At 40.3% G+C, this 25853-nt stretch overlaps 1 protein-coding gene across 6 annotated transcripts in view; it reads left to right on the plus strand.

Moving 5' to 3' along the window:
- MYRIP (myosin VIIA and Rab interacting protein) overlaps positions 1 to 25853 on the plus strand; it is a 202347-nt gene that overhangs the window by 82212 nt on the left and 94282 nt on the right. For all 6 annotated transcript variants that reach the window (XM_090142402.1, XM_090142405.1, XM_090142404.1 and 3 more), the window contains one exon: positions 14530 to 14751. In XM_090142402.1, coding sequence (XP_089998528.1) covers positions 14530 to 14751 — 222 coding nt within the window. The remainder of the gene's footprint in view (positions 1 to 14529; positions 14752 to 25853) is intronic.

The raw sequence follows: 25853 nt of genomic DNA on the forward strand, positions 1-25853 counted from the left end.
TTCTGGATGAAGTATAGCGTGTCGAATTTAACTGATTTTAATGGGAGCTGATATTTTAACTGCTTAACAGTGCTGGGTAACAAAACTGTGCTTTTCGATCTTACAAATTTGAGCTATGCAGAGAGGGAAGGAATAAAAAAATGGCTCAGAGCTGAGCCATGAGTTAAAATCACTTCCTTCAAAGCATCTGTTGTTCTACATCCCGTATCTGAGGAGCCAAAAATCTGGTCTTAATCATCCAGCTCAAATTCTGTACAGTGAATAAAAGGTCCAGTTTGATGTTTGTGCATACAATATACCTGTAAGTATATTGACACACAGACCATGTGATGAGCACGTAAGGAGGATTTGAATGAGAGCATGTTATTTTAATACTAAGGATGTATCAATGTAATAAGAATTTAACATTTGTACTTTATTTGCTGAGCTTTTCACTTTAGACTTAAGTGATTGAAAGGATTGAAAGATTTAGAAAGAAGTTTGGAAAAACTGATGCTGAACAGGCGCTGTGGATAACCAACCCTTATAATGAGATACTGGGTTTTTTGTTGCTTTGCTTTGCTTGCTTGTGCCCTGGAGCTTAGCTGGGTGCTGCGTAGCCAATAAATCTCTGAAACTGCAGCTTGCTTTTACAGCATCACTGTAATTATTGAGTGTTATTTGAGCTTAGTCTATTTATTTTCTACCTGATGACAATCGGTCCCCTGTGAGCCTTCAAACCCGTGCAGGAATGGTAATGGTGAGAGGAATGGCCATCCCTTTCTTTACTTTTGAAGTGTCCTTAACCTGAGGCAGCAGAGCTTGCGTGCCATTTGCTTACAGCAGGCTGCCCCGAGGCACTCAGCTGCCCTACAATCTGTCTGCATCTGCCGCATCCTCCCTGGAGTTGTATTCAGCTTGTGAGGCATTTAGTGTCATCAAGCATACAGGTTTTCTAAGGCTGGGCCTTGCAAGGTCCCCTTTGACGGTAACAGTGGCACGGTGTCGTGTGATAGAGGCAAAGCCAAAGTGGATGCATTGCCCACTGGCGTTGGAAGTTTCTCTTTTCTTAGCATTCGTGGCATGCATAGAGGAGATCACCAATCTGTTGCTTTAATTTTTCACCACGCAGCTCTAGCTGAAGAACTGATGTTCCCTCATTGCTCGAGCCACTGTAATTATTTCCTCAATATCTCTTAACTGTGAAAAGCAGCATCCTTGCTGGAAGTGATGTGTTCTGCACACGCTTACTTTTTCTCTGCAGTGTTCCGTAGTTCATGGTGTTTAGTCTCTAACTCAGGGATCTGGCTTTGTCCTCAGCTAGCTGACTTGGGTGCGGTTGGGAAGGGCATGCAGCATCTTGGTGCTCAACGTGGACAAATCAGTCAACTGCCTTTCCTGATTCAAGTTTCTAGGCAGTGCTTAATTTCCATTGTGTGATCGTATTGCCCAAGTAACCATGGGTTATGTCTACGTGCAAGACAGATGTAGCAGCAACTGTAAAATAACTGTGTCCTAATAGGGCTTGACAAAACCACGTTTCATTCCACTGCTTACGTTACACAGCATCAAGTAAAACAGAGTTCAGTGTCAGTTGTTTCAATCTCTGTGAGCTTTGGTTTGTGTGACTGTAAAGACTCAATTTCACATCTTGTGGAAATTAAGGCTCACTTCTCAGTTGATTAGAGTTAGAATTCCTAGTGGATATTTCTCCAGTCAGTTTAGTATCTCTTGGTTTGCCCATTTATATGCTACACCAGAACTGGTGATATCAAGATTCACTGATAAAGGTTAGGTATCAAACGTACATCCTTCTCCCTTGAGCATTATACAGTGCATTCTGAGTCCTGGCATTGCACAGTGTTCTGTTGTTAAGCATGCTAGTGCCTTTACAACTGAGCTTTGTTTTGTTTTGTTATATAACTGTACCTATTCCTGTATGCGTAGGACATACCAGAAAGCTATTTCATTTCCTTTCTGTGTTTAGTGATGCTGAATCATGAGGGCACTCCATTTGAATTCCTAGAAAACCTTTCCAGCGGACGTCTGGCTTCCTTGATCTCACTCAGCAGATAAACAAGGCTGAGGTCCATGAATAGTTTATTATTGAAAGCTTTCTGTGCCCACTGTGGAGTTCTGAGGTTCAGGAGATGCCTTCTCCAATAGCAATGTAATGGGAGACAGAAAGAAGTTGGGAAGTTCTGAAAACTGCAGAAATATGGGAGCTGGGATTGCAGAAAGATTGGCGGAGAACTTCCTTTACAGAAGTTTAGGTGCTGGAGCTGATAATTTGATAAACACTTCTCATGCCAAAATACGTATCCTAAGGTCTGAGCTGGTATTTCAGGAAGGCTGGAGATGGATTCAGCTTTTTAAGTGGGCTGGGATGCTTAAGTGTATATTTGAAGTGCTCTAAGTACTTGGCTTCGGATTGTTGGTGGCACTGCTCAGAGAATGAACTGAACTAAAATCATGGGAATCTGTTAAAGTTCAGTGATTCAAGGAAGGAGAAAAATCTCAGGTGTAGCAACCTTCTCCATCACTGCTTGCGTGTTTTACTCTTATAATAAAAGAGGATTGCTAAGTTTTAATTGGTTGCTGGTTTCAAATAGCACTTAAATCAGCAGTGCTTCTCAGGGCTGCTCTGATTTTATAAGTAAAGCTTTGATATATAAACTTTCAATCATTGTCTGAGCTTTTGTTTTCTCTGCTTTTGTAGTTACATGGAGGAATTCTGTACACTGGTCATATTGAAAGCTTTTCCTTTTTTTTTTTTGCTCAAGGGGAAAGTCCATGATTCAAAGTTTCTGCACATTCCAGTTTGTATCTTATAGCTCAAAAATATTGAATATTGTTAGTTTTTCGTTTTATTTGTGCAGTTGCTTTTCTCAGTAAAAATAACTGATTGAGAGTCAAGCTTTTTAGTGGATTTTTCCATTGTGCTGCAAGTACTAAAATCCTTTCTTTTTGTGTGTTTGATTTATGTGTATTGCAGTAGTAGCTGCATTCTGCACCCTTGTCCTACAGTGATCTTTTGAAAAATGTCTAAGAGTGAAGTGCAGAATTGAGTAAAATATTGTATAGCCCCACAGGCACAGAAAACCATCATCTTGCTATCTGCTATTTGCCTGTGGTTTTCTTACTCTTGGCAGAACGTAAGTGGCTGCTGGTCTGCCAACAACTGACACTTGAATGCATCCTTCTGTAGCCCCAGCCTGAGGGATAGCTACTTGACTTTTGGTTCATCTGGCCTCAATTTGACACTCTGTCACCTTTTCTGAGTTTACTTGGGCTAAAACCTTTTCTAGCATGATTGTGCCACAGCCAGAAAATAAATAAATAAGGTGCTTTGAAAGTGTGGCACTGTAAAAATAAACAAACACAAAACCAAGAATTGCTTTGACACATGGAGGAGAAAGGGAAGGGAAGAAAATTTAGTGTTTGTAGGGCTGGAGGGAATAGTATTTATTCTGTGCTGACACTATAAAGGAGTGTTGAGATAGCAGTCATGTATACATCCAGCATGGAACCAATGGCTAAGTGCTTGCATGATTTCAGGACAGTTTTGGAGGAGATCTCAGCTTGCTTTTGCCTTACCCTGCAAGAATCAAGCTGGTCACTCCTTAGCCTTTTCACATACTTGCAACTAAATATATAAAACTGAGCTGAATGATCCAGTTATTAAAAGTAAATACCTATTTTGTCAGCACTGGAATTCTACTAATTAAATTAATAAGAATTATTACTATGGTTCCCATTGGTAGAGCTTCCTGCACTTGGAGTTTAATTTAAATGCACTTCCTTATTTGTTATAAATCAACAGATATTTCAGTTATGGAGACATTCCCCTGTGACCATTTAATTATGTGAGTTTTGCAGTCCTGCATTTATGGAGATGCCAGTGCTTTTGTGCTCAGGTTATTTGTTGAAATATCAGTGTTTCATATTGTTCTTTTTTTTCTTTTCTTTTTTGAGAATAAATGTTTATTTTGGGGAAGGAATTTTTGCTTTTAACCCCTTTATCCCTTTAGGTGTGTTTACCATTGCAAATCATTGTCATATATGAGAAGCAGCTAATTAGGGTGACTGACTGTACATCAGTGCAGCTCTATGGAGTGGGGGGTTAGGAGAGGATTGTCCAGTCTAACAGCTGAGCCTGAAAGGGAAACCTGAGCTGCATTTGCCAAGGAGCAAAGTGGTTTGGTGCAGCTTTGGTTTATGACCATGTTCTCGTGGCATTTCAGGCTGAAGGTACAAAATGTGGAGGATTGACTCCTTGTTCTGTTTCTCCATTCGCCTCACCATTCCACAGGGCTGGTGGAATTCCTGGAGTAATCAGCATCAGCTGATGCAACCCAATTATAAACTCTACTCCACTGAGCAGATCCAGCTCCAGACCAATGAATCCCACCCTGATACAGCTTGAGCAAGATGAAAATATTTAACTCAGGGAATCAGAGCACCTTCCCTGAAGCAAACCTACTGAACCAAGTGCTGTGTCTGGTTCAGCCCTTGGTGTGCTGAGTTCTCTGCTCCTTCTGACAGCTAGAAAGAGTGTGCAGAGCAAGGGAACCACGTCTGGGTCTGAGTGTGCCTCGAGCTCCATTAAGTGAGACCTCTTCCATCTGCTGCTTATGGAGGGAAGAAAGGTGTCAGAGATCTGAATGGCAAGATCCACAGAAGAACTGAATAATAGTACTGGTAACTCCTTTTTACTGAAGAAGTCACTTTCAGAGCACAGCCTGTCAAAGCACATCATTTTAAAAGCACGGAAGAACCACTGTGTCTTTTCCAAATATTCAATATCTAATCATCTTTCTGAAAATATTTGTCCTTCTCCTGTGGGAAAGACACAGGGTCCAGCCTTCTGTATTTTGGGGAGGACACATTCTTTAAAGGGGAGGTGAGGTGTGGAGAGCGCTGAGTCGGAGAGAATCCCAGCCTTTACTTGCAAGAGTTCCTGAACAATGTGTTTCTTTTCTGTATGAGTACACACCCATTCACACACATACAGAATAAAGCTAAATGCCTGCAGCTTTAAGCTGCAAAATAAAGATCATTAATTCCTAAATAAATTCCAGACTATTAGCTTTTCTCATTATTTGTGGTAGCTCACTGATTTCTGTTCACTTCATTACTCAGTAACCCTTTAGATGTTAAAATATTAGTATGCTGTTAAATTTGCAGAGATGTTCCTATAATAAAGAGCTTCTGGATTAAGTTAGGAGATATTAATTATGAGATATCTGAAATGTTGTGGTGGGGCTAAATGGAGACTGGGTCTTTGGTAGACACTCCTGTTACTATAGCAATAGCATATGCTAACACTTTTCAAAGGACTGCCTTAGATGTGTTTGAATGGGAAGGTGCTGTCAATATTTTCCTGCCCTCTGCCCAGATTTGTCAATTTTGTCATAAGAAACAGGCTCTTGCTTCTAGAAGGTGTTAATATTGCTGTAAAACGTGCTGTGGTAACATAGGTTAAATACAAAATGCTTTCTCTGGGAACAGCTTTTGTCTGCCCAAGAACCGTCTTCAGTACAATAGAAGTATACAGTAAATTGAAGCCTGTATGTCTTTGTCTTCAAAAAAGTAAAACCCACACTGATGCTGCAACCATTTCTATACTTAAGAAAATAATTATTTATAGGCCTCAGTTTACTAAAAAAGAAAACTATTTGGATTGTATATCCTAAATAGAACAGCGTTTACTGTGCATTAAGAGCAGCATGAAGAGAAACTAGAGTAGGGAGCTTTAGGGAGCTATGCACATGCAGCCCTATCAAAAGTACTCAGCTAAGTGATACAGCCAGCAAGCAATTTGCTCTGAGACCAGTTCCTGGGGACTTCCTCCTTTGAGGCTTTCCCTTTCCCTTCTGCTTGCTTCTTGTTACCCTTAGGGCTTTTGTGGCTGTTGAAGGAAGTGGAAAAATAACTTTTGGAGTTTGGCATTGGTTTGCTAGTGTTGCGTTGCCTGCTTTCCAGTGCTTCTGACCCACTGGGGCAGCTGCAGTTGGCACAGGAAGATGGGACCAGCAGCCTCACCAGGTGGAAGCCCCCATGTGCATCGCATTGCTCACCTCTGCATGCAAGGTGGGATGGATGTCTTGGTGTTGTGTTCTGGCACTCTGTGCAGCCTGCTCCCGTAGCAAGCCTTGCTGTTCATTCTGCTACGTGTTCTTCTTTATTCTGCTGCGTGTTCTTTGGGAAAGTTCAGGGAAAATTCCCTTCGGTTTCTCATGAATAGGGAAGTAAATAATAGTAACTCGGTGACAACACGATTTAGTGTAAATGTTTGTAGGTCTGTGTTGCCGGAGTCCCACCAGGAGGAGGGAATGATGACTCACAGTGAACACTCAGAGTTCCTCAGAGGCAGCGTCTGTGTTGCTCTAGCTGGGCTGTGAGTTGTGTTTTATAAGGTCAGGCTGGATGGTGCTGTGGAAGGAGCCCAGGACGAAGAAATGTTGAATGTAGTCTTTTTGTTCTTAAAGGAAATCATTAAGTTGATGCAGGCATAAATTTGGATAACGGTGAATGAGTCACGGGTGCCACCAGCCTGCAAAGAAGGTATCACACGAGTATGATGGAAAAGAGTGTACATTTTAATAATATTTTCACTAATTATTATTATTATTTTTTCTTTTTACAGTGAACAATGCCTTGGTCTTAAGAATGCTTGTCTGTACTTATTGCTCTGGTACAACCAAAATAGATAAATAAGGTTCCTAGCCTCAGACGTCCTTCTGCTGCTAATCAGGGCCTGCCAGGACAAACATGGAAGTCTCCAGTGAAAGAGGCATGGGGCCAGATGCAGTATGATGTGTGACAATTGGCAGGAGGAGTGCAGACAAATGTACTCATTTAATGCTTTCACTTCCTCTACTGATAGTGAATACACAGTTAAATACTTGGAGGAGAAGGGAGTTGGTCAATGTGATGAGAAATTCATTTTTGTCCCTTTAAATTAGATGTACCTTTAACTCTTTTTTTTTTTTTTTCCTCCTGCTCGATTACAAGGACAAAGAAGTCAGGATTTTGGATAGGTGACGAAGTGCATTACCTTGAGTTGTGAAATGGTAAATAGAGACAGTGACTGATGCAGAAATAATGCATTTTAGAGGCTTTTAGAGCTACACTTAGACTGCTGAATATGTGGGATAATGCTTAATAGATGTTGGGAATATAGGGGATAGATAGCTGTTAGGCTCTGGAGTTTAACAGGACAATAACTGCGTATCACAAGTAGTTTGTGCTGCCAGTTCAGTGCAGTTCTGTAGACTTCTTGATATCTCTGGAAATGATTTGGGAAGGACATTCAAAAAGAAAATTCTGCTATAATTACCAAGAAACACTGATATTAGTATTAGAAGGACACAGAAAGGTGGTGAAAAATGTGCTTTAGGAAGAGCAAAATGACATTTATTGAGAGGAAATGAGATAGTCAATGTTTACATAAAAATAAATCGCTGTGTAAAATGTGGGAAATAAAAAGCAGGGAAGGAATTAGAGAAAGGTAGTAAACCTCTAATGAGGTTTCACCAGATTGTTAGGATGTTTGATGGAATAGTACATTGCTGAGTTACATTTTTGTAATCTAACAGGAAGCTGTCTCAAAATACTAAAACAAACGTTAAGCAAACGTTATTTTGTAGACAGATCTGGGCGATGTGGTATATACACATAAAATTATAAACTAGATGAAAAGTGGCTGGATGAGAAGGCTCAGACAGTGGTGGTCAGTGCCTGACTGGTTAGCAGCAGCATTGTGTCTTGGGAATGATAATGTAGTAGGACTAATTTGGTTTAATGCCTCCATTCGTGTTCTGGGCTGGGAGATGCACCCTACCTGAGTAGGTACCTCAATATACAGTAACTCAGGACATGTTTTTCTTCCATTAATTTTTCCAATTACTCCCTGGACCTCTGCTAGCTTTAACATTCACTGCGCTCAGTGGTAAGCATCAGTACAGATATAATAATGCCCAGGATTTGACTTGGAGGTCCTGAACCTGTCCCAAATACCAGTGAAGCATCTCACTTGAGAACTGCCTTCCTGTCTGCAAAGTAGTCTCTAACTGAGCTAGGAGGGTGGAAGGGAAAGAAAAATTAGGTGTTAGAAGTGTCAAAACCCAGATATATTTCCATGTGTTCCATGTGCCACTATTGGAACAGGAAGGCAAAGGGATCCATGCAGCATTGATTCTTGGAAAAGATAATTTCAGCTTTTATGTAGAGATCTCTGATGTTGCCAGAGCTTCCCAGAATATCTGCTCTGTAGCTTCAAACTTGCTTCTCCCTCCCTGCTCCCCTTGCATCTGGAGGATTTCAAAGCTTATCAGTTGAGTGTTGTACAGAGTCTGTCCTTCTGTGAGAGCCAATTTGGCAAGAGAAAATGGGGTTAAATGCAATCTCTTGACAATTTAAAGGTTTGTAGAGTGAGAGGAAGGAATTTAAAATAATACCTGTATACTATTTATTTCATTTGACTACGCTCTGGCATGTCAGTCGTTTCCATTTGGTGTCAGACACTGATTGACAGTGCTTGTGTCAACAACAGAAAGGGAAACCTCACTTTAGCACCCCTAGCACAGTGTATGCAGAGTACCAGTGCACAATCTATCCTTACCTGAAGCAGCATCACCGGGGCATAGAAGTGCTAACAAATTAGGGGAGAGCCTGGTACAAGAAGGAGGGCATTGGTATGTGGTGAGCCACATCTAATCAGGTGCCAACTGGGGCTGCTCTCTGTCAGCTTGGTCTTCACAACATTTATTTTGTAGTATTTAGTAAGAGATACGAGGGTGCTAGTGCAGCTCTTTTCCCATTATCAGAAATGTTGACAAATGTAAAAGAAAAAAAAAGAGAGGGGGAAAAAAAAACAGAGATCCAATATTTCCTCAGTGCTGAATTTCTTTCCTTCCAGGAAGAAATACTTTTAATAGCAATAATGTTATTTTTCACAGTGCTGTCCTAGGTTGTTGAAGGATAACTTTAATTGTTAGGGGTGAACTGTACACCCTTTCTTTTAGTGAGAACTTATTCAGCTGCATGGAGCATCAGTACTGTGATGCTGTGGTGCCTGTGTCACTGGGGTAATATGGAGTCCATTCAGTCTCCATGTGTTTGTTGCAAAGCCTGGTTTAAAACAAAAAGTACTCAAGTAGGTTTTTATTCTTGTCTATCACTTTACCTTAACTAAGCATAAGTTATCCAAAGCTCCTAAAGACCTGCTTCTGTTATGATTCCCTTCACAGTGTTCACGCTGTTGGTATCCAAGTGGTGAGCGCTCCTCATGTAGAGGTTTTCATAACTAGCCCTCTGTCAGTCAGTATTAAGAATTGCTGTTGATTTTAGAACATCGCTACATCGGTTCTGGATGCTTTTACAATTCTTGTCTGTTGGGCCCATTCCCTCATGTACTGTGCATGTGGATGCTGTTTCTGCTTTTTCCAGTGTGAACATCACTGACCTTGCTGTATTCACTCAGATTTTACAACCACTTAATGAGAGAAAAGTCAGCCCAGCTCCTCTACCCACCAGTATTCAGTCTGAATGTACAGCAGTCACTGAATCTTTACATCAGTTTTTAATGGCAGCAGGCTGTCATCGTAGGCCTTTTGAGTGAAGTGGCAAAGGCAAGACTTGGACAACAATTTTAAGGGGTTTAATGGTTATCATCAGTTAATACATAGCACTGTCTTGCTCCTGCTTCAGAAAAAAGAGGACAAGAACACTGAAAAGGTAAGTTTTGATAGGATTACTCAAAATTTTATAGAAATGAATAGCTGAAGGGGAAAGAAGTGCCTGTAGAGATACTAGTGAGATAGTGGATAGAAGAATGCAGCTTTAGTTAGAATAACCTGACTCTGAAATATTCATCATACAACAAGTATGATTGCAAGATGCAACAAGTAATTTTCTGATAACAATTCATGAGCCTCTTAATGCTTGAATGCTGAGGTGGTGCCCCCCTCACTCCCAAAGACTGTTTTTAGAGGGATGTTTAAGATTCTTTTTTCCTTTCTTTCTATCCCTGTTTCTGGTGCACTCCTACCACCTAATCCTCCCTTCAGCTCTGCTGATGTTGCTGGATCGATATCTGTTTGCAGATGAAAGGGCTGTGTGCTTCCATGGGTCCCCAGCTGCAAGAAGAGCGTTTGCACGTGTAGTAACATGGTTTTTTGACAGCACCAGCAGCGTGTAGAATACTGATAGGCATATGAAGTGTTAAATACGAGGCACAGCTGTGATTTGTGTTGATAGATGCCTAGGAAAAAGCCACTTCTTAGGATAATGAATTAATTTGGCATTTACTTCAAAGGCATAGTGCTCTCACTTACTTGGCATTGCATTCATCTGGATATCCACTTCTAGGGAGCAAAAACACACATCAGGGCTTATACATATAGCAGTGATTTTTTTTATCCCGTTTCTCAAGCATATCCTAGATTTCCTTCCAGCTTATTTTAAACCTCACAGCATTATCTTACTGTGGTGACTTGGCAAGGTGTGTATTGCTGTTAACTTGCAGCTCCACCTGCTCCAGCCCTTGAGCAGTAAACGAAGCAGCACCTCAAGGGAAGGCACACAGAGCCTTACAGGATTTCAGATTCCCTTCCTGAAATACAGAGCAATTGCAGCTGTGGAGCTGTGCGAATATCAAACTGTGGCTCAGAGAAACAACAAATACTCTTCTATGAATATTAGCTGTAAATTTGTTGCCTGCAAGGATAAAACAGTGGAGAGGACTATATGGTCACTAATGAAAGATGCTGTAAAAGTGTTCTTTCAATATACAGGGAGTTTCTTTGGAGCAAATGATTTCACTATTGCCACAGTGTATTTTATGATTACAGCAGATACAGTTCACAAACCAGCAGAGCAAAATGTCATACTCACAAATGCAGTGGAAAAAAACATGTAGTGGTTGAAGAGGAGAAGACTACTGACTGTCAGCATGTAATAGCAAAATCTAGATCCAAACCAGTCTGCTAAAAAGTTTTCCTCACCTGACTTTTTGTGAGATTACGTGCCAGGAGGAGTCTATTACCCTAAAAATTGACTGAAATACTCATAAATTCACTATTTGCTGTGCAGATTAATTTGTACGGGCCTTTGGAAAATCTGAATAGGTATCTGTGTATTTTGGGACTTATAATTCAAGGCCGTGTTCTTCGACAGAATTAGTCTTGGTGACAGATGCGTTGTGTGTCTTTGTTCAGTTCTTATGTATTTAAAGGCAACGGGTGAAACACAGCCACTTGAAATAGAAAATGGAGTCCAGTCTTAGATATTCATTCACACAGCAGGAGTTCTCATCTCCACAGATTCTCATTGCTGCATTGCACATAACCGTAATAGCTGCGTCTTCAGCTGTGACTTGAGTGATGGGGATCAGTTCTGTCATTTGTGGTTCCTACTCTTTCATCTTCTTCCCCAGAGGTTTCTTTTTGTTTGTTTTTGTGGAGGTTTTTTTTTCATTGCCTTATTTGTGTGCATATTTTACACACCTATGAATTGCATTCCCTCCCTGAGTGTGCAGAGGGAAATAGATACATGGGAGCACACACACATTCACCCTCTTTGCTCCATCCCTTCTCTTTATCTGTGTTTTGTTGAGGAAAATGATGTTGCTTGGGTTGGAAAGGTGAAAGCTTGCCATGTAGATCCTGACCTGCCTCTTAGAAAAATTTGTCTCCTGTATGAGTGACTTCCATCCTCCTGTAAGTAAATGAGAAGATCAGTGTCGCAGCCTTTTCACCCCTTTCCTTGGAAATTTGTTACGATCCTCTTTCTTGCATTAAGTCATTTGAGCATCCTGCAGGGAAAGACTGGGGCTTTCAAAAGTGTACCTCAGGTACCTTGAACTTCACCTTGCACCTCCTGAATTTCAACGCCACAGACTTTCAGTTTATTGAGGTTGAAGCTCACGTTTACCTTGCTGAATTCATGTGCAAGGGAGGCTTTTTAAGTATTGCTTAACCAGACCCTACTGCTCCCTTTGACTATATAACTTACATCACACTGGGCAGATCCAGTTACATGCCAGCATTTACTTCACAGAATGATAGAATGGTTTGGGTTGGAAGAGACCTTTAACATCATCTGGTTCCAACCCCCTGCTGTAGGCAGGGACACCTCCCTCTACACCAGGCTGCTCAAAGCCCCATCCAGCCTGGCCTTGAATGCTTCCAGGGAGGGGGCATGCACAACTTCTCTGGGCAAAGAGATGTGTGTGAAGAGTAGTCTTTTGGCTTCAATGACAAGCCCTTTTGACTGTCCTTTTAGCTGCTGGACTCCTAATATAAACTAGAATACCCTTTGGGAGAGGTAATATAAGAGGGGCTTCATTTGTTAAAGCTGTTACGCAGATAAGCATCTCTTTCTTTTCTGTACTGCCTGGTTTCTTGTGGAACTGAGGCTTTTTCTTTCATGCTTTTTCACTGCCTGCCTCCCCAACCCTATCTTATTGACTTTTTGCATCCGTAGGCCAATTTTATTCCTGTTTAACAGTGAGGCAGATGCCTTAATGATATTAAGGTTCTACCCCTGTAATGAATGTTGGCAGCTGGATAGAGGAGAAAGATGTAATTAATGCCTGTGCTGATGAAAAGGCTGCAGTGTGTGCTCAGCTTTTTTTTAGGTATCAGGCTTTATTAGCTGTGTTGTGAACAAAACTGCCTGGTTTTATACTGTACAAGCATCATTGTAGTGTTTTAGTAGGTGGCTTTGCTTCTGTAGTTTATCCTGCTGTATGTGTAAGAGTCCTAGGAAAGGTTCAGAACACCACTGAGCGTGCAGGGTAGCATTACTCAGTATCAAGGAGTTGCTCATTCTGGGAGATAAATAGAGGACAAAAATCTCTTCTCGCTGCTCCTTCTAACTTCAACTTCTCAGGTCTGATTGTCTCATATAACCTGCAGAATAATTCTGTCCTTTTACACGAGGAAGACAGTTTAACATACATAATTCAGACTTTTCCTCTCATGTGTGATAACCTTCTGCATTTTTCACTTTTAATCGTCCTATAAAAACGTGCAGAAATAAGAAAAGTTTGCCATCTGAACAAAAGTCATAAAGATTATTTGGTTGAAACTCTGAGGGTCATTTATTTGATTTCCAGCATGTAGTCAAAGATGGCCAGGCCTTTGTGTTGGGGAAAACAACAGAAAAATACATTGGTTTTGAAGCTTAAAGTTTATAAAAGGTTTGTATTTGGAATACAGTTAAATATGATGTATGCGCGAGTTCAGAAATTACTTGCTTTAGAACACTACCTTAATTGCCTTTTAGACTTGGAGTTTGGAATAGATCTGTCACACGTGCATCAAATAAGCTGTTTGTATTTGAGTTATGACCCTAAGGCAGAAATGGCAAATGAGAAGATGTAGAGCCTAGTCACGTGAGTCTTTTTAGCATTCCAGGCTTGGCTCTTAATGGCACGTGCAGATGATCTTGGTTGAATTTCTGAATAAGTACTCCGTACGAGGATTCTTCTTTCTTTCATAGCAAGCTATTTAAGTGTTAATTTAGATGCAAGTCACCATGTCATGACTGTGTTCCTGCCACTTGTTCCATCTCTTGTGGTATCCTTAGGGTTGGCGATTGTTTTTTTAGACTTTCGTGTTACTCCAGTCTTATAAGTGTTTCTAATCAGCATTTGGAAATAGTAAATTAGCAACCACTAGCTCTGAGAAACAGAAAGAATGAATATATGGATATACGCACTATTGTTCTAGGCTTTTTCTACCATGATTTTCATTAACAGTGACTTTTTTTTCCCCTCTTAACGTAGATACTAGCTGTGAATGCCAATAACTGTCTACTTGCACAACTGTTTGTTCAGACTGCTATTTATTATTCACCTCGTGGAATAGATTGCCTAATTTGTAATAAATAAATAAATAGAAGCACTGTAAAATGGAAGATAAATTAATGAATGCCCCACATAAAGTCTATCTTTTTCATAAATGAGCTCTTCTGTTGGAATACAGACAACTCAAGGGATTGGCAAACATTTTCACAAACTTTGCAGTTGGCATAGTATAGGTTTTAACAAAGAAAAACACCCTTATCTCTCTTAAAAGAAGCATGCGATTAACTTCCTTGACTGGACTATTACGAATAATGAGGTAGTTCAAAGCAAACTTAGCACTTTTTGTTGTCAAAACTATTGATCAGTAGTGTTTTTTATTACTGCACACCAAGTCCTTTGACTGTCATAGGCTGATTTGTGATTCACAAAGTGCTCCAAAAGCAGCCATGTCCTTTCAGATGCCATTAGTCCTTTGTGCAGCTGGAGTATGTTGAGCAGCAGCCTGGCTTTGCACAGAGTTCTGTTGCTGAAGCTGAGTGGAGGAAGATGGTTTGCTCGGAGTCTCAGCTTAGAGTTTGTGTGGGTCAGAGAATATAGGAATTTTTGCTTTGCAGTTCTGGGTTTAAAATATGCATTTTTGACATTTATTTTACGCCCGCAAAAGTTATAACATAAGGACAAGGGAAGAGGAGAAAGGCAAAGATTCATACTTTTGTTTCTTTTTGTTGTTTTAGCGAAATGAAGCAGAAGTTGGATGAAGAGGGTAACAAGTGCAGCATCCTTTCCAAGCAGCAGAAGTTCAACGAGCACTGCTGTATTCGCTGCTGTTCACCTTTCACATTTCTTATCAACAGCAAGCGACAGTGTCAAGACTGCAAGTACAACATCTGCAAGAGCTGCAGCTCTTACCAGAAGAAGGAGAAAGCTTGGATTTGCAGTGTCTGCCAGCAAGCAAGGTAGGGACCTATTGTTCAACAACCTATGGAAAGCAGCTGTGGCCCGAGCCACACTTTTCCCTGTGTCTGTTGTAATTAGTTAAATTTGGTGAGATGGGACATGAAGTACCTGTTGATGGAGTGATTAATTTGTCCCTGAGATGTGCTGTTTTTCTAGGGGTTAATTTGTTCTGAGAATGTTTGGCTACCTGTTGCATTTCCCAAGCTTATTTCTCGGGACTGATGAATCTGCACACACTAATTAGACACAGCTTGTGATCTTAAATGTCTAAGTGACTAATGTAAGCTGAGAGCAGTTAATTGTTTTTCAACAAATTCACTGATAGGTGGGGAGGAAAAGGAAGAGTATTGGTGACCAGACCATTCAGCTGCAAATGTGTTTTGGAGTGCTTTTCCTAATGCTGGTTTGTTGGTGGAGATGCTTTGAGCTCACTTTGGCAAATGACAGTACAAAACAGCAGGGCAACTTGTTATAATTCTTAATGTTTGTCAAGAAAATGCTACCAGGCTTGTGTTTGCAGGTGGCGTCAGTGGTTTTCTGTTTCACTCTTTTGAGGCTAACATAGCCAACACGTTTAAAGTCAGTATCAGGAAACCAAAGCAAACATATAGCAGCAGCAAAGGGGCTGCTCCCTGGAGCATGACTGTGATAGTCACAGAATCATAGAATCACAGAATGTCCTGATTTGGAAGGGATCCAGAAGGATCATTGAGTCCTTGTTTGATATTGCAGGCCAGGTACCAAAAATGGCTTCAGTTGCAGTGACATAACACTGACTCAAATTCTACTCGGTCAGCGTAGGTGAAATAGCTTGATTCCTCACGGTATAATTTTGAACACTGGTGATTAAAATAACTGAGCAAATGTGACAGAAATGGCTGGAGAACAGAGGATAAAGGCAAGAGCCGAGTCACTTCCCAATGCTATACAATATTCTTGTGTTTACCAAGGACTCATACTTGCTTCTCATCAACACCCACTTGAATTTTAAGCTTTCACATCACACTGTTGAAAGAAGCATGTGCCCTTTGAAACAGGGTATTTAAAATCATAGGGTTCCCAAGTGAGTGATTCTGTGTTTCCAAAGGCCAGCCTGTGAGCCCAAAGGGGGATGTATTCCCCAGGGCATCTGCTGCTCCTCTGCCTTTTGACTAGGAAAACCTACTCCTCAACCCCTTATGAGGAGACAGAAGAAGGGCAGGAGTCTCTTTTCCAGCAGCACAAAGAGCCAGTGCTCATTTCTGCTTTATTCATTCGACTGTTTCATACAACACCTCTTTCCTGTGCTTCTCCTGAGCTTATCCTTACAGGCAGCAGAACATGCAGCCAGGTTGTGAATAATGATGAATTGCATTTGAAATTGCTTTTCATTGCCTCAGCATAAAGAAAAAAAAAAAGAGTCTGAGAAGAATTTCCTTTTGGAAGAAAATTCTTGAACTGTATTAAAAGAATGCTATTTTTGACCCTCAAAGTCTTTCTTGTCTCATACTCACTCACATGTAAGGTGGTTATAAACATTTTTCCTTATTTATGAGACCTGAGACTCAGTTTGAGTTATTTTTCTGTGAATAAATTAACATTGCTGCTAATCATTTTATGTCCATTACACCATACAACTTACAACACCTCCCTGCAGAGGAAGCTGGGGCTGGGATGTCCTGGTTTGGGTTTTTGTTGTTTGGTTTTGTTTGAGGGAAGAGAATTGTTTTGAACTATTCCTTAGTATTTCTTTCAGGGAAGAGCCCCAGGAAATTAGCATAGTCTGCTGTGATTTACTGTCCCTTTTTCAGTGAGTTATCCATCTGGAGGAGCACGCACTGTGCTCTGCTGCTGCTCTCCAGGTTCTTTTTACATCTATTATTGTTTCCTTTAATAAGACAGCGCAAGTAGTGAAAGTGGTTCATTGTTCAGCTGCTGCTTCTCTGCACATCTGACTACACCTTAGAATGGATACTGGGCTAGAAGCGTGTCTGGGGACTGTGTTTTCAGACTGTTCTTTTTTTTTTTTCTCCCTCCCTATTTATTTTTCTTTAATTATCCAGGAGTTAATTTTGTAACGCTCTGCTATGCGGAAAGCAAACTGAAAAACTATGGACGCTTAGAGCTCTGACTTCATGCAGTGATGTACTTGTGCTCTTCAGCTCTGCTCTGCAGTAGTGCTGGAACGATCACACATTTTGCTTCTAGCATGTATTTCGAATATGTTGTCCTGGTCTCTCGTGTTGGAATCAGTTTTTTGCTGTACAAAAGGCCGTAAAGCATTTTTAGCAGAAATTGTATTGTAAACCTTACACACTAGAGCTTGGGACTCTAGGTAGGTGAATTAGAAACTGGTTTGTGCCTATAAGTAAATGCAAAAAAAATCTGAAAAACTCCTGTATAGTTTGGGAATCAGAACTAAATCATGGGGATTGTTTTTGGTTGTTGTTTTTTTTTTAAGCAATAAGTTGCACAAGCATCACTTGGGTTCAATTTAAAACATTTCTGAGAGCTCTGTCCTTATCTTTAGACCATTGTCTTTTCTGTAATCTTCCTCTAAAAGACTGCTGTTCTTCTGCAGGCTCTAAGTATTTTCCTGGTAGATTCCTGCAGAGAGATGATCTTGACACAGAAGAAAATCTTCTGTGTTGAGCTATTCTGACAAGGCATGACCATAATGGAGATACGTGTTCTGTGGAGGTTGATTTTCATCTTCTGTAGCAGAGGTCTACATTAAACATTCAGCAGAGAGCAAGTATGCATGTTAGCATTTGAAACATACAAAAATGTTTGTAAAAATTAGGCCAGAAAGTTTCAATCTTTGCTTCTTCCAAAGGTAGTAAACTCCTCTACAAGCCAATGAAAATGCCAGCATTTGTACTCTTTTAAAGCACTTTGCCTCTTATCATGCATCTTTTAAGTATTACATGATTCAGTTCAGTTTAGAATCTCAGTACTCAGAAATATCTTTTTAACTAAGTCCATGCAGCTCTTCCAAGGAGTTGAAGACCATTCCTTCACTTTTCCAGTTTTCTACTTCTGCTACACTTTCTGACGAAGTCTTTTGTTTTTAGAGTTACCTCTGGATACCTTTATTAACGTTCTAGCTTATTTTCTTTCTTGTGCGTATCTTTTAAATTTCTAAGTATGTTATGATAAAATTTTGTATTATTAGTATCAATTTTTCATTTTGTGTATGGAGCGTTTTCAATTCTTCCAAAGCTTTGCACAGTGTTTTCCAGTTAGACGCAATGATGGCCTGTTGGGGCAGCTTTGCCCTTTGAATTAATACCTAGTATCAAAAGGGGGGGGTTCTTTCTTCATTTATTAGCAGTAGGGCATGGTTTCTATTTGTCTGATGTCCTCAGGCTGAGGTGTCTCCTTGTCTCTCTTTTCCAAATCAGAAGGAATCTTACTGCAGAGCACCCCACTAGGCATACTCTAAGTGTAACTCTTGCACTACTACTAATCCTGTAAGCCCTTAAAATGCGTGTTTTTTCAGATTTTCTAAGCCAATCACATTGTACTACTAAGCTGTAGGAGGGAGTGCCTACAGATCCCTTAGAAATAAGGTACACAGACATCTATGGGCTGTTTATCTCTACTTTTTCCCAACTCTCCAGCATATTAGGTTCCCTTCTTCTGGTCTCACCATTTATTAGAAGATCTCCATCTTTGTAGTGAGTGGGAATGTGTACATCTAATACTTTCATACCTTTTCATCCATCTGTTGTGTGATTCTTTTGCTTGTTCTCAAGACCATTACTCAGATGATGAGAGTCCATCACCTGATGGCCTCTTTGAACTAGGCTTTGCCTGGCCTGCAGAGCAACACTGTTCTGTTCCACGGCTTTGCTTTGTGGAACAGAACAGCTTTGCTGTTTGTGTTCCTTTCTAATGACTGAGTAATACACAGAGACCCAAATATTCCTTTTGTCTTTACTGATGCTGACTTACGAAAAATGTATTGATGCTGCATAAACTCAGACTTCATAAATTGAAAGTAGTAGTCTGAGCAGCTCAAAATGGGTCCCAGAAATTGTCACTATGGTTGCTTGAGAGACAGATTTATTTCAGTGTATAAGAGAACTGGATTTTTTGCTTTTCACATTTCCAATATTGGCTCAACTTGCTATGCTAATTTGGCTGCTTCTATTATTTATCTTCATAGAGTCTCAATCCAGAATTATTTTTGCATGTTCTTTACGACACTTTCTTTTGAGCTAGCTTGTAACCAGACTCTAGCAATTAGCATCAATAGCAAATCTAATTGTCTTACTGGAACTTGAAAATGAATTAGATTAATTAGATATGCATTAGCTTTTTAAAATATACATTACAGTGAGAATTAAGAACAATTAATGTCAAGTCTACCTGCAGCATCCAATACATTTGTCTCTGACTGAAGCACATTGGAAATAATACTACATAATATAAAAACAGAGCAGTGCTTCTGATGACACAAAAATTTGGCAAAGCCTTGGGATGGTACTTGAAAAAACATAGTGGTTCTAGTTAATAATTGAACTTTATATTTGTTGATACATTTAGCTGTAACAAAACAGTTGGTTTCATGGCTTAGTTGTGGAGAGCTAATTAAAGTATAAGGCTACTTAGCTAAACTTGTTTTGTGCTCAAGCAGGCTGAGCCATCTGCTAAAAAGAAGCTGAAGCTCGTTTTAGATATTCTGCTTCAGCTGCAGCTTTCTGTATACCTGTGTGAGAGCTGGGCATTAGGGACCTCCATGAGGTCCCTCTCTGACAGTTGAGATACAGCATTTGGAAGCCGTGACTTTGTCATGTAAATGCCAGGAAATGTGTATTTTTCATTCTGAGGTAGAATTGCATAGGGACGTTGGCTTGGAGTGTGGAAAAGCAGAAAAAGTGATGTATGGTTCTGATTTTGGTGAGTTTTGTTGGTTGATTGGTTTTTGTTGTTTTGTTTGTTTGTTTTTGTGTCCTCTAAATGATCCCAACCATATCCCACATAAGGGATTTACTAATTTTAAGTAAGTAGCAGTGAAAGTTGTTTTCCTCAGCTGCACGTATTTGTAGAAATTGATGCAATTCATTCTAAAAATGCCTGCTGCTCTACTGCAGTTTTCTTCCTCCTCCTCCTGCCATTATTTCTGGTTTATAACCTATCTCTTTGGCTCATTCTGCTTACTGTGAATTGATACTCTCTCTGGAAGCTTGTGGAAGCATCACAGAGGATCACAGATGCCAATTACTTCTGCTTAAGGCATCCATGAAGAGCAAGGGCAGTATCTTGTGTTTTGCACAAGAGCCAGGAACAGTCTTTGGTTTATTCACTTGCTCCATAGCTGGGGAAGAAAGGGGAGGGGGAGGGATGTGGAAATTGGTTGTTTTGCCAGGTTAATCTGCTGTTTGTTTTTTTCTATTCTGATCTGCCTTAATTATTTCTGAAGTACACGCAGTGAACAATTTCAGTTCTGCTGGACAGAATAGAGCTGTACTTGCATAATACAACCAACTGCAGTGCTGCACTCAGTCTGAAAAAAAAAGTAGAAACAGAATCAGGCAGGAGAGCAGAAGAGAGGTTTATTAAAACAGCTGAATATAAGTGTTAACTTGGTGATCTTTCCTGGCTTTGAGTAGCTTGGGGAGTGAGCATGCAGCTGAGCACCCAAAGGACTAAGCTGTGTTTTAGGACATCTGTGTTCCAGTTTTAGGTGTTCTCGTGCCTCAAGCTTCCTCGTGTCAGAATGGATTTAATGACGCTGAGTTTCTGGAGGTCAGTGGTCGGAATGTTAAATCCTGTGGTTGTGAAGTGCTGGGTATTAGTAATGTACTCTTTCGTTACCAAAGTTTTCCCGCAGTCTGCTTAGGTAAAACCTTGACTTCGTGCATCCCAGTAGCAGAGAAAACCAAGAGCTTGGATAGAAGATTGAAAATAAAGCTGTGATATCCTATGCTAACATGTACAAGTTTGTCTTTGTTTGACCACACCTACCTTCAGCAAGTCATACACATTACTGAAGGTTTTCCATGACACAAATGAATATTATGTAGTTAATGTGCAGAAATGTTGGTAGTGCTGAACTGTGTTGGGAGTAAAGAGGGATGTTTTTTTCTGCGTAACAAGCAACAGCAACGTGTGAATTGCAGATTGGCCTTATTTAGCCTTTCAGTGTTACAACAGCCAAGGACTTTCAGTGAAGTTGACCAGTGGAAAGCTAATTAAAAATACCCAGGATTCTTTATTTTAAGTGTGATTCTTCCTGTGTTGTGTTGGACAATCCCTCTGCTACAGCAGATTTATGAGGCAGCAGTTGGGGCTGATAAGTATAACACACTCACCACAGCTTGGCAGTTTGGGAATCTGAGAAACCTCTCTGAATCAGCCTTTCCTTGTCCTCTTTAGGGCTGCAGGATGCTTACTTGCCCAGCAGAGGTTGGTTTCTCATGTATTTTTTTCCCCTCTAGGCTGGGTTTCTAAAATGCCTCTTAGCCTGAGATTGTTTGGGAAATGTTTTTCAAAGCATGTTAACCTGAAAAAGCTTCTAAGCTTTTTTTTTTTTTTTTTTTTTTTTTTTTTAAATACCACTGAGTCAGTTTCAGTAAAAGCTCCCTTGGGAAAAAGGTAGTGAAGTTCAAATAATGAATTTACTGATGTTTATTTTGAATTAAAAGAATAAAAAGAAGCAAAAAAAAGCAAAAAAAAAAAAGCAAAACAAAAAATGTCATTTGTTTAAATTGTGTTTTTCTAACTTCTAGATCAGATGTTCCATTTCTGGCTCAACACAGAGCATCTTCCTTGTTCACTGAATTAGAGCTTCTTTTTCTGGTCTCTGTCAAATGACAACTAAGTTGACTTATTATTTAAGGTGGAATAAAATTTCAGTTGTTAAGTCTTATTATGCCCGATTGCCTCTTTCCATTATAAAACACATGTAATAAAGAAAAAATCATGCTGTGGCTGGCACTTTTAAGGAACCTTTAAATGGAAGAGAGTGGACTTTCAAGTAGACATCTTTAAATGACTGATATAAAAATTTGCTGCCTTATTTGACACACGTTTGGTTCCATGAGCATGCAGCTGCTGAGTCTTCAGGTTTTCTCCTGTGCAACTGTCAAGCTTTGGGAAAGCACAGAAGTCAGCGACCTGCTCTGGCTGCCTTTGACTTTGCCACTTCCAAGAGTGAAGTCAGGACTGGCCTGTGCTCTGCTGGTTCTGTGTATGGGCTCTTTGCTCTTTTTTGGGAAGTCTAACCATGGAGATGCTGGGTTTGTAATGTTTTGTGAGGCCCAATGTGAGTTAAAAGAACAGGGCATCGAGTAGGGAGTTCTCTGCAGTGAAGGAAGAGTATTCTCCCACCTTAGGAGTGCAGTGTAGCTATTATTTACACTGGTATCATAAGCCCCTCTATTATTATGAGCTATAAATGAAGGTTGTTTCCACAGTCCACAAGTAATTCAGATTCTTTTGTGCCAAATTATATTTTTATTCCCCTTTCTGTGGATCCAAGACCCTCTGTGGCTCCTGACTGCTTTTTCCTTCCAAAAGATTCATCCTGTTAGCCGTGAACAGCTGCCCAGTTATGTGTGGCTACCCTTAGAAAGCACTGTAAGTGCTATGCTTTGCATCAGTTTTCTTTTCTTGGTGATAAAATTGGAAATACTCCAGACTTACAGTCAGCAGCCCTGAATGGCAATAATGAATGTGTCTTTTCTCTAGTTAATGTGCTTTGCCATCAGGAACGGTATCCTCTTCAAAGGTTCTTGTCACCAAAGAAGTTAAAATTAAATTTGTTGCTTTGAAAAAGCTTAACCACGCAAAAAGCAAATCCCTCATGCTTTTTTTCTTCAGATACATCTCTCACCTGAAATAGATATTGAAGCATTCACTGCTCAGTGTCTTCAGTAAGAATCTGTGAGACCAGGCATTTACAGATTTCAGTAAACCATCCTGCTTCTGTGACATGGGGGAAAAGAAAGGTGGAAAAAGCAATTGCCTGGTCTTTCTGCCAAAGACAAGAAATGTTTTCTAAATTTTACAGGTTTCTGTAAAATCTTTTTCCAGACATCTGGCTGTGGAGCTAGTTATGCTTCTTGCATCCTTCCACCACAACTGCTTTCAAAATATGTCACTACAGTTGTGGATGATGAAATAAATGCTAATGCCTGTAAAGCTGCCTCTTATGGGACTATATTTCCTACCCTTTTCTACCCCGCATCACATCTGCATCTTCTGCTGTAGCTTTCCAGGCAAATGTCTTCTTTATTCATTCAATCTTTATGAGTTAATAGACAACCCTTGTGTTTATCATGTATCCAAAAGTAAAATTATTTCAATCATCTGTAACCTAAAGCTGTTCTTGAGTTGGCATCCTCATTCATTTCAAGCTGTTGTACCTTTTTTTTTTTTTTTTGCAAAGGCAGCTTCAGAGATGAAGATTGGATTTTGACAGAGCACCTAAACAAAAGTGTTCTAAAACTAAAATACTGTTGAATTAGCTGATTGATCATAGCAAAAGAAAACTTTCTGCTCATTTTCAGATCAGTATTCGATTTCCAGTGTGTTTAGGAATTTCTCTGATAAAATGTTCTCATCAGAAAACTGCTTTAGTTAAAAATGAAAATTCTTCACAGGCACATGCCTGTTTTGACTGGAAAATGATGAGGTTCAACAGAGAAATTCTGAAAAGGAGCCTGTGAGAGAGAGATCGCAGGCTTGAAATATGGGAGCTGAGATTGAAACCTCTCCTCGGTATCAGGCGGGTCAGTTTGTTTCCCAGCATTGAACAGTTTGTTGTAAAATCTGTCTATTTGTGGAGCTGTTTTGTTAGTCCCCTTGCTTAGGGGCTGTTCTGTGACCAGGGGATCTTGCTTCATGTCAGGGAAGTAATCTTTAGAAGGTACAGGAATGGCCTTTGCTGCTCTAGCTGTGGTACTGATTGCCCTTATCATTTTGATTTTAGATTTAATAGGCTGTAAAGCTTGTTACAGTTTGGTGAGCGATGTCACCTGGCAACATGTGCAAGTTGGATCTCCTCAGTGACTCCTTTAGGTCTCACCTCTGCCCACTGATGTGCAGGCTGAGGGGTGCTTCTCCACACCTCAGCATAAGGGAGATTTCCTTCTCTTTTCATGAGGCTCCCAGGTGCTAAATGGAAGTGTGTTTGTTTGTTTGATTAAAAAATAGTCTGTTCCATGACCTGTCATAGTCTGAGGTTGTGCAGGAGGTTAACAGGATAAAGAAGGCAGCGTGGTTCACACAGTCTTCAACTGGCTGGTGACAAATTGACTCTGTGTGTTTTCCAGGCTGGTCAACACACTGGGTAGAGGTTGGAACATAGAAGTTGGAATGAATGCTTGTGTGATAGAAGAGATTATGGGAAGGCATCCATCAGTAGTCATAGTTGTAACTGTCTCACTGATGTGTTTGCAGTGCTTCATAACATAAGGGACTTAGGTTCTGTATATCTCAGGTAGCTGTAATTGTCAGCAGCACTTTCATTCTCTGGAAAGACAAGAAGTGAATTAGAGTCAGAGTCAAGGATTGAATGGATGATTTGTTTCCCCCATCCTGCAAATTCACAGTTATCCATGCCTCTCTCTCTGATGGCAGTGCATGTATCTGATCAAAAATGTTTTTGGAAACTATCCTGAGGGGAAAAAGAATTGTAGAGTGCTGTACCATGAAGAAGTGCCCACTGTGAATCACATTCTGAGTGCTTCTAGTGCCTGTACTTCAGAAATGCGGAGCTATTTTGGAGGGAAGTAATTTTGTTGCAACAAAAACCCACCAGCATTGCAATCAGTCCTTTAAGTCTTAAGCTCTATGATCTGTGAAATGCCTGTTGGTGTTTTGCTTCTTGGATCAGAGAACTATTGCAAGGAAAGACATTTGAAGTCAGTATTTTAGACTTTGGCCCTCTGAATCAGATTCTTGGAGTACAGAAAGTAGACCGCTCACATGGAAAAGATGCACAACAGTTGTTTCTGTTAACTCCTAAACATAGTGTGGCAATAGATTTTCTCGTTTCTCGTCGAGGAAATTACAATTAGAGACTGAAGATTCTTGGGAAACCCCAGTTTTCCAAACAGTCTTATGCAGAATTTGAGTAGCAAGGATTGGTTTCAAACCTGTGCAGGTGTTTTTGAGTCTATTCCTTGCAGTGCATTCAAGTGCCGTATTTTCCACTTTTGATGTTTTCTACTTGCTAGCAAAGAACGTGGTAAGAACAAGAGAAGTGGTAATGAAATAGAGTGAAAGGAGATTGACAGGATAAGTAGAAGGAGGAGGTTGAGGGGAATAGTACAATTATAGTTTGAAAAATTAGTCACATAACGTGTCACTCTAATTCCCAACTTGCAATTAACAGCACAAACCTCCATAAAAGATTAGTAACAGTGGAGAGTGATGTTCAGGATCCTGAACAACTCTTCCAGCATATAGTTTACAAATTGGTTGACAGATACCTGCCCCTCCTGCGCCGTACTCTACCATATTCCAGTGCTTATTGTACTTAGTGCCAGCAAAAAAAAAAACAAAACAACAGAACTGCAGTTAGTAAGCTGGCTATGACTTTGCAGTATGCCTGGTTTATGGATAGCTAGGAGCTATCCCATCATAGTGCCAGTGTTCTCCTGTGTCCTCTGCCTCTCGTCCATCTCTGGGTATCTAGGAGAACAGGCTGGCCTGCCTTCTCCAAGCTCCACTATGCTCATAACATTTGAACTTGGGGTTCAGCCAGGTTTCCACCCATGTTCCAGTCCACTTGTGCAGTCTATACCTCACCAGTATGGATATAAGCAGACACTGGGATGTGACTGGGGCCCTATTCTTCGTTTGTCATTATCTGTCTGTGTTAGTCCAAAGAGCTATTGGAAGTAAGGAAATTTGAAGATCAAAGATAGTCTTGCATATTCTGTGCTATTTAGATAACTAGATACCTGGAAGATTAACATCTAAAAGTTTTTTCATGGTTCTTTGCAAATAAGCATCTGAGGAAAAATGCAAAGGTAAACCTAAAGCTACACACTTTGCCAACTTCACTATAGGGACTTTTCTGATACTTGCTTTTAGCAGTTGTTCACTCTTGATAGTAGGATTGATGGATGCCAAATGAACTCCTCAGCTGTTCAGCCAAAGCTGC

This window comes from Phasianus colchicus, chromosome 6 (genome assembly GCF_987193195.1).
Source record: "Phasianus colchicus chromosome 6, bPhaCol1.hap1.1, whole genome shotgun sequence".
NCBI lineage: Eukaryota > Metazoa > Chordata > Aves > Galliformes > Phasianidae > Phasianus > Phasianus colchicus.